General features: G+C 50.3%; 1 protein-coding gene across 1 annotated transcript in view; it reads left to right on the plus strand.

Moving 5' to 3' along the window:
* Window positions 1–11317, plus strand: part of NOVA2 (NOVA alternative splicing regulator 2) — a 28001-nt gene extending 16684 nt beyond the window's left edge. Inside the window, exon 4 of the mRNA XM_077848051.1 lies at window positions 6816–11317. Within this exon, the coding sequence (XP_077704177.1) occupies window positions 6816–7898 (1083 nt within the window). The 3' untranslated portion in view covers window positions 7899–11317. The remainder of the gene's footprint in view (window positions 1–6815) is intronic.
* Window positions 11318–16100: the final 4783 nt, after the last annotated feature.

Genomic DNA, 16100 nt, shown 5'->3' on the forward strand with positions numbered 1-16100 from the left:
CCAGAGCCACTGAATCAGAATTTCTGGGGTGAAATCTTGGGAATCTGAACACAGATTCTGGACTGCGATCAGATCCTGGCTTTATTACTTAATATCTGTATGACCTTGAGCAAGTTACTCAACCTCTCTTGCCTTTGTTTTCCAAGCCATAAAATGTGATAATAATAGCGCCTGGCTATTCTTGTAGGGTTCTTGTAGAGATTAAGTAAGTGACTATTTGAAAGCATTTACAAAAGTGTCTGGCAAATGGAAGCACTGTTAGCTGTATAATTATTATTATACTAGCACTATTTGAATGTCTCTTCAGACTTCCTTATCATGGGGACAGATGTTCTCTGAGGCCTTTCTGGCCCTAAAACTCATACAGTTCTATGGCTCTGTGATTTCAAGATTCTCAATGTACATTATTCTAACACTGTACTGTTCTGATATCCTGGCACTCCAGGATTCAATGAAACTCCACCTGCGATCTCTCTAAGATACTGTGGTTCTACCACCTGGGCCTGTCACGAAGACAGTTAACCATTTTCTGAGGGCTTCCCCTGTGCCAGGCACATTGAGTATTCCCAATAGCTGTATGGAGTAGCTGTGGTTACATCGTGTTGGAGGAGAGGAAACGAGGCACAGAAAGGTGAAGGCATTTGCTCTTACCATTCCTTGGTGAATGGTTACTTCATCCTTTTTCCCTCTGAAATGCTGTATCATACTAAATACCTCTGGACTCTTAGGTCTGGTTTTGTGCATTCTGTTCTATCCTCTTGACTTGTCAGACTTTTCTCTGGTGATTTTTTTGAAAATATAAATCGAGATATAATTAATGTACTTTACAGTTCACCATTTTAAAGTATGCCATTTAGGGTGTTTAGTATATTCACAAAGTTGTGCGTTGATCACCTACTGTAATTCCAAAACGTTTTCACCACTCCAAAAAGAAGCCGCATACCCTTTGGCAGTCACTGTCAATTCTCCCAGCTTCCCCTCCCTGTCCCTTCCAACCACTAACCTACTTTTGGTGTTTATGGATTTGCCTATTCTGGATGTTTTATATAAATCAAATGACATGATACATGGCCTTTTGTGTCTGGCTTCTTTCCCTTAGCATATTGTTTTCAAGATTAATTATTGTAACAGATGTCAAAACGTCATTCCTTTTTATGGCCAAATAATATTCCACTGTATGGATATATCACATTTTGTCTCTCAGCTGATAGTCATTTGGATTGTTTCTACTTTTTAGCTATTATGAAGAATGCTGCTATAAACATGTGTGTGTATGGTTTTGAGTTCTTTGGAGTATATACCTATGGATGGAATTGGGTCAGATAATACGTCTAACTTCTTGAAGAACTATCAGACTATTTTGCAAAGCGACCATACCACAGATGTGAGATTTAAATCCAGGTGTTCCCACAAGGGTAACAATGACAACAACCATTTCTTAAGTATCTACTATCTACTATGAGCACATATTACCTGCACACTCACATGGCACCCTATGCTTAGCACATAGTAGGTACTCAGCAAATGTTGCTTGTTTGAATAAATGGATGATGATATGCCCATAAGGGCTAAGCAGAAATATAACTAAGGGTCAGTAGCCCTTGAATCAAGCTCATCATTTCGTGAATGATCTCAGTTAGGCTTCATAATAATTCTGTGGAGGACAAATAAATGTCCCCATTTTATAGATGATAAAAGACAGACGCTCAAAAAGGTTAGGTCCCTTGTCCAGCATTAGTGGTGGAGCCAGGATTTCAAACCTGAACAAGTGCTTCCAGAGTCCAAGGTGGTTTTTCGGGGATATATGTGCACAAACTGCACATGTGTGCACAAAATATGTGCAAACCATTGGTCTGGCTACTACACAGTAGTTCATAGACCTTTTGAAAAGGTAGCCAATATTTAAAAACTAGGGTGCTTCCCATTTTACAAGTCAGAAAGTCCAATTAATCTACAAAACTCAGATTAGGCTGTTTGTGTACCCAAATGCACAGCACCCTACCTCCCTGCCTACACATACATATACACACCACCACCAACAAAACCAGGTGAGAAACACCTGGTCATCTCCATCCAGTCTCATTCCTGCTTGGTCCTGTAGGCATATCCCACTCTTCCTTCTTTCATCCATCCATTCATTCACATACTCTTTGCTGAATGCATACCAGGCATTCCCCTAGGCACCAAGAACCTAGCTGTAAACAATACAGACAAAAATCTCTGTCCTGTGGATCTTACATTCTTTCCTGGGGAGACCGAAAACAAGCAAGTGAATAAGTAAATGTCAGAGAGTGAAAAGTGCTATGAAGAAAAATAAAGCAGGAAAAGACAGAAAAAGAGTCCTGGGACATTTTTTTCTCCTAACTTTTTATTTTGAAAATGTTTAAGAATAATACAATGAACTCCTTATACACCACACTTAGATTCACCAATCATTAACATTTGCTGTATCTTTACACACATGCGCTGGTTGGCTTTATTCGTTTGTTTGTTTGTTGGGTTGTCTGTTTCTTTGTTTTTGCTGATCCATTTGAAAATAAGTATAAATCTCATGACTTTTCACCCTAAGTTCTGCAGCATGCATCTCCCAAGACTAAGGACGTGTCCTATGTTGTTATGCTACTGTTATCACACCTACAAAAATTAACACCAGTTCCATGCTATTAGTTAATAAAAAGTTCATATTCACATTGTCCCAAAGTATCTCTTATATCTAGAAAGTATTTCTTTATCCAAGATTCAGTCAATATTCATGCATTGCATTGGGTTGTTATACCTCATTAGTCTCTTTTAATCTAGAATAGTCTACTATGTATATTTTTTAAGATTTTATTTTCTCTTTTTAAGATTTTATTTCTTTATTCATGAGAGAGACACTGAGAGAGAGGCAGAGACATAGGCAGAGGGAGAGGCAGGCTCCCCACCAGGAGCCTGATATGGGATTCGATCCCAGGACTCCGGGATCACTAGCTGAGCCAAAGGCAGGTGCTCGACCACTGAGCCACCCAGGCACCCCAAGATTTTATTTTCTTAAAGTAATCTCTACACCCAATATGGGGCTTGTACTTACAACCCTGAGATCAAATCACACACCCTGCTGATTGAGCCAGCCAGGCACCCCATCTACTATATATATAAATTTTTAAAAAGATTTTATTTATTTATTCCTTAGAGACACACACACACACACACAGAAGCAGAGACACAGGCAGAGGGAGAAGCAGGCTCCATGCAGGGAGCCTGATGCGAGACTGGATCCTGGGACTCCAGGATCACGCCCTGGGCCGAAGGCAGGCACTAAACGGCTGAGCCACCCAGGGATCCCAACTATATATTTTGAAGGTAGAGGCAACAGAATTTCTGATTGGATGTTTAGTGGAAGGGAAAGAGAGGACTCCTAAGTCTTGAGCCTGAGAAGTGAAAAGATGCATATTCCACGTACTGAAATGAGGAAGACCGTGGTAGAAACACATTTGAGCAGATGAGTTCCACTTTGGATTTTAAGTTTGAAGTGTCTATTCTACATCATTTTAGAGATGTGAGGTTAGAGCTTGGATGCAAGTGTGGAGGTGTCTGTGCTGGGGATATAAAATAAGCAAATACACAAGCTTTGATCATTGAGGTGGTAAGGCCTCTGAGGAGGTGCATTTGTGCAAAGACCTGAATGATGAGAGAGGTGAGCCTCCTTTTCTGGGACGGAGGATTCTAAACAAGGGAATAGCAGGTGCAAAGGCCCTGAGTCTGGATCAAGCTTGCAACTTGGAGGAACAGCAGGGAGTCTACTATGCCTGCCACAGAGTCAGCAAGAAGGAGGGGGAGAGGAAAGAACTGAAGTCAGATCAAGAAAAAACAGAGCAAGCAGATCAGTGGTTCTCAGCCTTGTCAAACTTGATGTCCTCTTTCCCCTACAAATCTTTTCCCTGTCTGCTCAACTCTGAAATTATACACACACATGCATACTTATTTCAGTTCATAGAAAATGCATTTAATGTAGATATCTAACCTATCTAAATCTATAAGATTTTTAACAGTTTTATTGAGATATTAATTCACATACATACAATTCACCCATTGAAAGCATGCAGTTCAAAGTTTCTATAATATTCAGAATTGTGCATCCATCCCCACAATCAATTTTAGAACGTTTCATTTCCTCAGAAAGAAATCTTGATCCCCTTAGCTATCACTCCTCAATCCCCACAGCTCAGCACCACCCCCAGCCCTAAGCCACCACTAATCTAATTTCTGTCTCTATAGATTTCCCTGTTCTGAACATCCATATAAATGGAATCATACAATATGTGGTCTTTTGTGTCTGGCTTCATTCACACAGCGTGTTTTCTAGGTTCATCTATGTTGTAGCCTGGATCAGTACTTTGTTCATTTAAATTGATTGCCAAGGAATATTCCGCTTGTACGCATGTACATTTTCTTTATCCCATAAGACTTTTTTACATAAAGGAGAAATGAAAGAAAGGTGATTTGTTATAAGACAAGATGAATTTTAATATGTAAATGTTCAGCCAATTGTACAGTAGAAGTAGTGAAATAGTCAGCTGCTATTTCATTACACCTAGCATAGCCTGAGTAGGAGAGACAGTGACAAACACAGTGATCCAGGGTGTCATATCAGAGACGTAAATAAGACACGTGGCATTACTACTGTTGTCATGGTTTTTTAAATAATGAACATTAAAATGGATAAAATCTTAAAAATAATAATAATTTATACTATTAAAAAATATTTATTTATTCATGAGAGACACAAAGAGAGAGAGAGGCAGAGACACAGGCAGAGGAGAACCAGGCTCCCTGCGGGGAACCCAATGCGGGACTCAATCACAGGACCTGGGGATCATGCCCTGAGCGAAGGCAGACACTCAACCACTGAGCCACCCAGGTGCCCCTTCCTGGGCTCTGAGATTTATAAATAGACTTTTCACCAACATAAATGTTCAGGGAGTCATTTAAAAGTCAAACGGTACCTGGATGGTTTGTTGCTTCATGGTTGTGAAGAACTGACTCCCACCTTGTGGGGTGCAAACATCTAAGGCCCTGCCCAACATCTAAGGCCCTGCCCACCGCATGCCCATATCTGCCACTAGTCATCATCTTGACAACCCAAACTGCTCCCTCAGATTTCCCAAACACCCCTGGGGCCTGGCTCAGAGGCAAAAAGGAGAGGCAGTGGTGAGAGCCTCAGGGGGTGGAACCCACAGGTCTGAGAGGACATAGAAGGAGGAATTTATGTGTATAAGTGCTCTTAGATATGTGAAAGAAGACTTTTGGTTTTGAAATCTAACCACCCCCCATCCCCCGCACCCAGAATTAAGATTGATGGGATTTGCAGCAGCAAAGGATGGGCCTTTCTGTCCCGCGCAAGAAGGGGACCACTGTATTTAAGTGCCCAATTGTCTCCCTGCTGCCCTAGATATAAGGTTTCTTTATCTTCATTTTACAGATAGGACAACTGTATTTAGATTGCTAGGGCAGCCATAACAAAGTAACGCAGACGGGGTGGCTTAAGTAACAGAAATTCATTTTCTCACAGTTCCTGAGGCTAGAAGTCTGAGATCTGGGACAGTGTTGGTTTCTTCCGAGACTTCTCTCCTGGGCTTGGAGATGGTCGTCCTCTCTGTTCTCACACCGTCTTTCCTCTGTGTGTGCCTATGTCCTAATCTTTTCTTCTTATGAGAACACCAGTCATATTGGATCGGGGCCCACCCCAATAACCTCACTTAACTTTAATTGCCTCTCTAAAGACCCTCTCTCCAAATACAGACATATCCAGAGGTACTGAGGGGTTAGGACTTCAGCCTCTGGGAACACCTAGTTGGCTCAGCGGTTGAGCATCTGCCTTTGGCTCAGAGCATGATCCCAGAGTCCTGGGATTAAGAGTTCACATGGGGCTCCCCACAGTGGGGGAGGGGCCTGCTTCTCCCTCTGCCTGTGTCTCTGCCTCTCTCTCTCTCTCTCATGAATAAATAAATAAAATATTAAAAAAAAAAAAAAAAGGACTTCGACATCGGAATGGGGAGGGCAACAATTTGGCCCATAACAAAAAGAGGTTAAAGTGAGGTGACCTTGCCATAGGGTAGGTAACAGGATGGAACAGGAATCCAGGAGTCTGGATTTCAGCCCCTCCACAACCTGGGTAGTCTTGGGGCGAGTCCCTTCATCTCATGGGCCTCAGGTGGCTTATCTGTAAAGTTAGACTTAATGACTGCTTCTCTGGGGCTGGGAGTCAGAGTGTTTAAAGATCTAGAAGGTGGGGGGATCCCTGGGTGGCTCAGCGGTTTAGCACCTGCCTTTGACCCATGGCGTGATCCTGGGGTCGCGGGATCGAGTCCTGCGTTGGGCTCCTGGCATGGAGCCTGCTTCTCCCTCTGCCTGTGTCTCTGCCTCTCTGTTTCTCTCTCCAGGTCTATCATGAATAAATAAATAAAATCTTTAAAAAAATAAAAACACAAAGGTCTAGAAAGCGTAAGCACCAGTGCAAGCTGGGAGCACCCACTGTCCTGGAGGGCAGGGGAGGTCCCAGGAGTCCCAGAGGCATGGGACAGGGTGGCTGAGAGTCTACTGAGAGGACTTGGAGTACTAGCTCTTTTTTTTTCTTTTTAACCAACCAAAGTGGATGTATTTCACCATTTTTTAACAAGCAGTAGGACCATACCAGTGCATATCAGGGGGCACAGCAGGCCTGATTTGGGACGCATTTGGGAGGGGGGCGGGTTAGGAAAACAAGCTCTAGCCTACTGTTGCTGTTCTCCACCCTCCATCCTAAAGACCCTCCCTCTCGCTCGCTCCACACGCAGGCCAAGCTGATCGTCCCCAACAGCACCGCGGGCCTGATCATCGGCAAGGGGGGCGCCACAGTGAAAGCCGTGATGGAACAGTCGGGTGCCTGGGTGCAGCTGTCGCAGAAGCCAGAGGGTATCAACCTTCAGGAGCGAGTGGTGACCGTCAGCGGCGAACCGGAGCAGGTGCACAAGGCCGTGAGCGCCATCGTGCAGAAGGTACAGGAAGACCCCCAGAGCAGCAGCTGCCTCAACATCAGCTACGCCAACGTGGCTGGCCCCGTGGCCAACTCCAACCCCACCGGCTCACCGTACGCCAGCCCCGCCGACGTGCTGCCCGCCGCCGCCGCCGCCTCGGCCGCCGCCGCCTCCGGCCTGCTGGGCCCCGCGGGGCTGGCGGGCGTGGGCGCCTTCCCCGCCGCCCTGCCGGCCTTCTCGGGCACCGACCTGCTGGCCATCAGCACGGCGCTTAACACGCTGGCCAGTTACGGCTACAACACCAACTCCCTCGGCCTGGGCCTCAACTCGGCCGCGGCCTCCGGGGTCCTGGCCGCCGTGGCCGCTGGTGCCAACCCCGCCGCCGCCGCCGCCGCCAACCTCCTGGCGTCCTACGCGGGGGAGGCCGGGGCCGGGCCCGCCGGAGGGGCCGCCCCGCCGCCGCCGCCGCCCCCCGGGGCCCTGGGCTCCTTCGCCTTGGCCGCCGCCGCCAACGGCTACCTCGGGGCCGGGGCGGGCGGCGGGGCGGGCGGCGGGGGTGGCCCGCTGGTGGCCGCCGCAGCCGCAGCCGGGGCGGCCGGGGGCTTCCTGACGGCGGAGAAGCTGGCCGCCGAGAGCGCCAAGGAGCTGGTGGAGATTGCGGTGCCTGAGAACCTGGTGGGGGCCATCCTGGGCAAAGGGGGCAAGACGTTGGTGGAGTACCAGGAGCTGACAGGCGCCCGCATCCAGATCTCCAAGAAGGGAGAGTTCCTGCCGGGCACGCGGAACCGGCGGGTCACCATCACGGGCAGCCCTGCGGCCACGCAAGCCGCTCAATACCTCATCAGCCAGCGGGTCACCTACGAGCAGGGAGTGAGGGCCTCAAACCCCCAGAAAGTGGGATGAGGCCTGTGGTGTGTGCTCCCACCCTCCTCCTGCCCCTCCTCCTCCTCTTCCTTCTCCTCCCCTCCCCCGCCCCCCCAACCCCAACTCCTGACCTCAGCTCGGGTGTCGTCCTGCTCCTCGTGGGATGGGGCTGGGTAGGCCTGACTGCACCCCCCCTTCTGGTAGTCATAGGCAGGATTGAGTGATGGCTGGGGATGGGGCCCAGAAGCTCCCTCCCCAGCTCTGAACTGACTCCTTCTTCCTTCCTCCCTATGCTTGACTGGGGCCTGACCCTCCTCTCCCAGGGCCCGGGTCTGTGTGATATCTGTATATATTGCATTTTGTTGATTTTAATAGAAAACAAAGCGTTATTTTCTCTTTCTTTCCCTCCTTTTTTTTTCTTTTTTCTTTTTTTTTTCCTTTCCTTATTTTTTTTCTTTTTTTCTTTTCCCCGTTTTTTTTGTTTTTTTTTTTTTTTTGGTAAGGATTCCCCCCCCCCCACTTTGTAAGTTTTAATTTCCATATGGGAGGAGGGGAGGGAGCCTCTGGGCCACCTAGAATGAGGGGCCTCCCCTAAACAACACCCCACCTCTTCTGCTTTCAGTTCCAGATCTGGGAGAAGGGATGGGAGTAGAGGTAGCAGAGGAGTCTGAGCTGAAATGGGGTATTTGGAGCAGGGACCCCAGAGTTTCCAGATTTGCTCAGCGACTCTACCCCTTTTGGAGTTGCCTCTCCCAGGTGGGGCTGATCACTGTTTTGTTGTCAGGTCATATGGGGTGAGGGTGTGCAGTGCTGCTGGGAATGAGGCCAGTTCTGGGATTGGTCCAGTCCTGTGGGCAAGACTCTTGTGAGAAGCCAGAACAACTTCCTGTGGCATCTTCTATGGTTTTACCTAGAGTAATGGGAGTGAAGGTCCCTGTTGGGATGTCACAGTGTCAAGTACTTTTCTGGGGTGCCACTGGCACTCCTTACGATGTCACAGGAAATAGTTCCCCAGAGGTCACTTCCTGTGATGATAGGACAGACAGGTACTTCCTATGATGTCTCAATGGGCCTTCCTCGAAGGTTACTTCAACGACATCATGGGAGCATGTACTTCCTGTGGTATCTCCAGGTTATTTCCTGTGACATCATTGGGATGGAGCATGCACTTCCTGAATTGGGCCATGGCCAGTCACTGACTCTCTTCTTCACCCGTACCCCTCTCTGGTGGGTCTTGGCCTGGAGGGTCTGCCTAGGAAGAGAATAAGGGGTGGGACTTGGAATCATATCTGGAGGACTCTAAGGAAAAAGACCCAATATTGTCAGGGTCATCTCTATCCAAATACACCAAGTCTGTGAACTCACCTGGCAGGGAGGGGTGGGAGATGGAGCTAGTGAAAACTGTTAAGACCCCCATTCCCACCCCCGCCTTTCGTGTGCATGCTTGTGTCTGCGTGGCTTTGTTCCATTGAGTCTGGTGAGCCAAATGTGTGGTGGCTCTGTCAGGCCACCATGACCCAGTGTAGAGTTCAGTGAGCCACACAGTAGGGTCCCTTGAGCTGGAATGCTTCGTGTGGTCTGATAGATTAGATTGGCTTGTGGTTTCTAGCAAGTTGGAGTACTTTGATAGTATCCGAGGGATCAGAATGTTTTGGTGCTCTTGCCATGGGCCCTGAGGAGCTAGAATGTTCTAGCAATGGAGTCTGCCAAGCCAGGCAGCCCTGAGAGTTGGTTTGGGAGTGGCTCCCTGAGCACTGTGGCTGTGGTCAGCTCTAAGACCTTGTTGGCAGGCTGAGATTTCAGGGCCTGACAACCCTATGGACTTAGATAGCTGAGACCCACCTCTACCCTCATCCATCTCCCCCTCCCCCTTGGAGACCACCTACACTTCCTCCAACCCAAAGCAGGGCCCCCAGTGCCCTGGTTCCATCATCAGCATCTCTGGGGGAGGGGCACCCCCATGCCCACCCTCTCCCCCGTTTGTCCCCCTCCTAGGTCTTCCAGACCCTTCTCTACTCCATGGCTTTGGGGGAATCAGGCCTCCTCATCTCTCTCCCACAAAGGGAGAGAAGAAAAGCCAGAGACAATTCCTACCCCTAAAGCCTGGGAGACCCCTGCCCCTCGCTAGAGAGCCACCCCCAAATCAAAATGTGAAAATCCCTAGAAAGCAATAGCCTTCAAGGTACCTTGCACTGAATTTCCCACCCCGGCCCTTCCACCTGATGGGAGGCTGTAGCTTGGGCACTAGGGTGACTTTTTCCATGCCCTCTTCATCTCCAGGGTGGAGGGCAGGCCCCATTTCCCCATCCCCCACCTCCCATCGCTGCTGCCCCCACCCCTAATCTCCAGATTGAACCCAGATGGAGATTCGAGTGCCAAAACAATTCTTGATGTAACTTTGTACATATCTTCTGCAAGGGGTAGGGAGAGGTGGCCCTATGGGCCACTGCTCCCCTCTGCCTCTCAAAAGACCCTATGGTATTTCACAGTATCTCCACCCACAGTGGGTATTGCAGTGTCTAGCTGGGATATCCCCCCTACAGCCCCCCCCCCCAGGCCCCTATGAGGAGGGGAAGGAGCCAGGGAGAGGTAAAACATGGTCTGGGAGTGGGGAGGTGGGATTTGAAAGCGCTCATTTGCATATCATTTGCATCTTCTGCTGCCCTGGTTTGTCAGATGCTTTCTATAGCCCCTTTTGCAGGAGGCTGGGTTCCAAGCAGTGGGACCCAGTACTTTTCTCACACAGACACGTCTCTGGAGGCTGGGCCTCCCGAAAAGTGTTCCCTTGGGGTATCTGTGTGACAACCCCCTCCCTATTCACATTTCTCGGGGACCCCCTACCCCACCAGCCAGGGCTATCTGAAAGGTAGTTTGCTAGCTCAGTGAGCTAGTTCACTCACCAGGTTGGTGAGTGGAGAGCCACACACCTTTCCCTGTTTTTACCCTAGGAAGCTCATGCTACCATCTTCTCCATCCCTTGAAAGTCTTTTCTGCATTCTGACCTCAATCTTTTGTGCTGCAATGTGTCCAGAGGGGACACAGATGTGGGGTCAGGGATGGGGATCATTGAAAACCCACTGCCTCTCCCCCCCCTTCCCTATTAGCCAATCAGATCTCAGAGACTCTGAGCGGCCTCCTTGCACCCTGCTCTTCAGCACCCAGTAGGTGCTTAATAAGTGTTTGCTGCATTGAATTGTCTCCACATTCCTTCCCATTTGCCCTCGGGCTCCTAACATCTTCCCCCGAGTGTACCCTCCCCCTCTTTCTTGGGCTCCCTCTGGCTTTCTACTTTCTCTCCTTGTGGCTCCCATTGTTACCTGTCCTGTCTCTATCTTTGTCTGTCTTTTCCCTTCTTCTCACCCCTCTCAACTCTTTCCTCCGCCCACCTCCCCCTTGATTAAAAAAAAAAAAAAGTGCCAAACTTCCTTGGAACTGAGCCGCTCTGGGGGGAGGGAACCTCAGATAGAGGGGAGGAAATGGGACCATCTCTCTTGGAGGAGGCCCTAAGAGGCATTGAAAAAGTCTGTGGACATTTAGCTAAATTGGGTCCCCCTTCCTCACCCCTCCCACCCTGAGTTTTTCTTAGAATCTTTGTAAGAAAAAAAAAAAAAAGACAGAAAAAAAAAACCCTCCCCTTCAGCTAATCCCTAACCTTTTGGATCTCCCAAATTCCACCAGCCGGGGAGAACCCCACTTGCCTCCTTCCGGAAAATCTGTAGAAAATGGAGAGTGGGGAGACTAGCTCAGCCCCTCTTCTGCTGGCCCGAGGGACGGTGCCAGCTGGATTCCAGAGAAGGACCTCAAAGCACTTATGAGAAGAAGGGGTTCAATGTGCCAAATTCACCTCCTTCATCCCCCGTCTCAGGGGGCTCTGAGCCAACCTGCCCCAGCCACCTTCTTCCGCCCTGTCCCAACCATCTCTCCATGGGCAAGGAGGCTTCACTGCAATAATTATTAGGGGATCAGAAGGTGAAGATCGTGCCATCTTTATCTGCCCTAACGTCTGCCCTGGGCTTGTAGGTGGGAATTACTATGCGTACCCCAAGTGGAGTGGTAAGAGTGGGCTTGCAGACGGTTGGGGACCTATACTTGGAAGAATAGGGTACCACTTCTGAGTGGTATTTCTTTTCCCCTTTCTTAATCGCCAAGTCCCTCAAAGTCCCCTCTTTCTTTTTCTCTTGCCTCTTCCTCCATCCCTGCACCCCCCACCCTCCTTATTTTGTTTCTGATTTGGTGGCCTACTGTTTGGAAAGTGAGGGGATTCCCTTGCATTGATTACTGCTATTTCAGGACCTGGATTCGAGGTCGCGATGTGCTGAGCGGTGGGAAAGGTATTTAACTAAGGGTGGCGACGAGGGTGGCAGTTTGGGCGTCCAGGCTGCTGATTGGGTGCCCGCCTCGCCTCTCGAGACAGCCAGGCAGGCCTTCGCGCTGTTTGCGGCGCACCTGCCCCGCCGACTTTGAACCCCCGAGGCCGGCTGTCGCGAAAGCCTGGCCCGGATGTCACGACGGGGAGAACGGGGGTCGCGAGGCCCACGTTGGGGCCCTGAGGGCCGGGGACACACGTTTACGGCTCTCGTGGAGTCGCGGACACCCAGCCCTGGCATCCGATCCCTCGCCACTGCAGTCAGCTGTCTGGACGCCGCGGTGGAGGGGCTCGTCTCCGCGGCGCCGCTGCTGGTGTGTGCAAGGTCCGTCTCCGTACCCTCTGCCAGTCGCGTTGGGGAAGGCTGGGCCGCAGGGAGGGAGATGGGGGACGTCTCGGGGGGTGGGGGGTGGGGGGGCTGCTGGTTTTTAACCCCTTCTCAGCCAGTCCAGGACACTCTTGTCTCCCAGAGATAATTGGGGGGGACCGCCTAATCCCCTCCCCACACCTTTCCTCCTCCCTACCCGCTCCCCCCCACCCCCAAAACCACCAACCTCTCATCTTCTAAGTGACTCCATCACCACCGGCCACCGGGACCTGCGGCCTCATTGCTCCAGCCCGCCCCACTCGACCGTCAGACTCGCTCATCGAACTCTTTGATTAACCCTTTCTGTGTTCATCCCACGGAAAACTGTGTGTCCGGCGAGGGGGAGGGGGGAGGCGAGGGGCAGTAGCTACCTTTCCTCCATCTCCTCCCACCGCCCATGCCTCCCCACCCGCACCCCATCCCATGCCCTACCCCATCCCTCACCCCTAGGGTCCTCCCCGCCCTGGGGCAACTGACCCTTATAAATATCTCTGCTGTTTGGCTTTGTCCCTTTCAAAGGCGGGGCCAGGGGCGTGGCCTGCTGCAAGTGGCCGCTCAGTCTGGCCCCACTCCTTTCTGTGCCCCCCCCCACTCCCCACCCCTTCATTGTAAATAGTCACTTTTGTACTGGGTTTGAGCCAGGGGACGTGGGGAGTCATTTTTTTTTCTTTGTGTTGGCATCTCAGGCCCCTGGAGGCATGGCCCACATCCCGGTTACATTTGGGAGAATCCCAGAGTGTGTCCTCTCACCTGCCCCACCAGTGCTAAGGATTTCAAGAAATCAGTATTACTCCTAGAGGGAAGGTGGTACACAGATCCCCTGGCAGGGAGGTGGGAGAGGTGTGGAAAGGTGTAGTTTGACAGAAATGTCCCCGTTGTCCCCATCTATGAAATGGGTTCGCCCTCCCGGTTCCCTGAGGAGCCTCAGTAAGGTGAAGTTAGAATCTCTCTTCCCCATTCTCTGTTTGGGACAGACAGGGTAGGAGAGTGGGGGTGAGGGTATGACTGTCTTTGCACAACTGACCCCTAAATCCTTATCGGGACCTTAAGCTCGCCTCTTCCCAGGCTTGTTCTCTCCCTTGGAAAATGGGGGGCTTGGAGGACCCGTAAGGTCCCTTGGGTGTCCCTAATCCTTAGATTAGCTGCCCAAGCCCAGAGCTGGCCCGCTGCCTGCTGTCCCACCCTTGCATTACTTTTCTTGGGCCCAGACCATCCGCCTTGTGGCCATGCCTCCAGTGCCTCCATTCAACCCCTTCTAACTGATTCCTTCCATCCTCTGCGACCAGAGACGCCGCCCACCTCCCCCCCACCCTCCCCCACCACCTCCAGAAGCTCCTGGCTGGGGCCCGCTGCCCTCTCCTCTCTCCTCCCCCACATTGCCATGCCTGGGCCACGCCCACCCCCACCCACCCACCCCCAGTGTCCGTCGTGTGACCTAGTGCACCATGTATTAGCTTCCATGGCCCCCACCCCGGCCCCCACCACACCCCTCCCCTCCTCCCTCGGCGACTTCACCTTTTTTTGCCGCGATAAACGCCATCTCAGCATCTGTGTCTAATGTTGTCTTTTTTGCTTGACATCACACACTCCTTCTTAACCCATCCCCTTCCCTCTCCCTCCTCCCCGCACCTCCACCCTCATCCTAAATTCTTTCCCCCTTTCCCTCGGGGCTCTGGGTATCTAGGGGAGGGGGTGGGGGGGCCCTGAGGATGGGTCCAGGAGGGGGAAGGAGGGGAGTGGTGGAGTATTCTCTCTGGACTGGGTGAGCACCCAGGGCAAGTGTGTCCGAGGGGAGCAAGTGTCCAGGTTTAGCTTCAGGGATCTCAGTGTCCAATCAGGAGGGCCAATGCCACTATTGCCACTACATATACTCGGCACCACAGTCCCACAAACACCCTCGACCCCCATGTTCACACACAGCATTGCAAATGCACAACCCCAGGGAGAGTCAGAATAGCCTAGGGTTATGGTTTTGAAGTCAGGTAAGATCCAGATTCAGATCTCAGTGCTGCTATGGAATCCTGGGATTTTGCCCCTCAGAGCCTCCATCTCCCTATGGATAAAATGGAGGTGTTTTAATGCTATTTCTATTGTTGATGCTAGGATTCAATACACCATCCACTTAAAAGAAATCATTGGGCACGTACAATGTGTAAGGCACCTTTCTGGGTGCTGGACATAAAGCTGTTAACAAAACAGACCCCAAAAATCTCTGCCTTCATGGAGCATATGTTCTACTGGAAGCTGGATATTCTTCTTTAGTAGAGCACCTGGCACATGGGACTCAAAACAATTCAGAGGTTGCAAACCATTGGTCAGCAGGCCTATCTGGTGTACACGTAATCTCGTTTGACCTGAACAGCGTTTTGTGTGAATTCGGTGCCAGCATTTAAACCTCAGGAGACTTCTGAAAATGTGGGGTGCAAGACCCTCTTAAGAAATCAGATGTGGTGTCTTTGGGTGGTTGTAACTGGCTGGAGTGGGCCAGGCACTGCCCATCATCCAAGGCAGGCAGCCTCAGCTCCTCCTTGCCCTGTACTACTCTTTCATGTTACATGCCCAGCCCCCGGACACATTTAAGTTTGCAACCCCTGTGGTCAATGTTTAATACTAATATCTTTATATTTTGGAGGTGTCAGAGGCGGCTGGGCAGGTTACCATGTGCCAAGCAGGAGGGAGAATGGTGTTTTGAGATGGAGAGACAGGTGTAGGGTGAGGCCAGACATGCTGGTTCTGGTGTGACCAGGGCACCTCGTTTCCTCTCTCTGGGTCTCAATCTCCACATATGAAAAATGCCCTACAAAGCTCTCCTTACCTTCTGGAATATTCCAGAAGGATTCCACAAGCGAATCACCCCATCAATGCCTGACACAAAAGACATGCTCAGCACGTGATAGTCACTGTAGAGACCCCTCTGACTGAAAAAATAACAATAAAATGACTCTAGGGAAGGACAGAAACCAAGAGAAGGGGATGGGAAGAAGGAAACAGACCAGGGGCAAAGTGAGAAAGAGACAGTGATGGGAATGAAGAGAGTAGCGGACGTGGAGAAGGATTCTCAATTGCTTGGGGTATGTTTTCTCATTCATTCACTCATTCATTCATTCATTCATTCATGTGTTCAACAGAATGAGCACCTACTATGTTCTGAGGCCCAGGGACATGGCAACAGCCACAAGTCACCACTCTCATATTGCCAGCCCAAAAGCCATATCCCCAACTCTTAGCACATAGTAGATGCTCAAAAGTCTACCATTCTTGGCACTACCAGCACCTCTGGTCCTGGCCTGCGGGTCTTCCAAGTATTGCCTGGTGTTCAGAAATATTACCAAGCCAGGCCATTTTCTGGCAAAGTAGAGAAATTTTCCACCAGGAAGCTGGGAACTTAGAAGGGACTTGGGGGAGAGGGTGGAGTGTGGTTTCTATTCTGCTGTGTGACTTTGGGAAACTCTCTGACCTCTCTGACCCAGGAAGTGGAAAGGAAAGGAGATGAGGTCGGGATGCAGGT

The sequence above is a fragment of the Canis aureus genome, chromosome 1 (assembly GCF_053574225.1).
Source record: "Canis aureus isolate CA01 chromosome 1, VMU_Caureus_v.1.0, whole genome shotgun sequence".
Classification (NCBI taxonomy): Eukaryota; Metazoa; Chordata; class Mammalia; order Carnivora; family Canidae; genus Canis; species Canis aureus.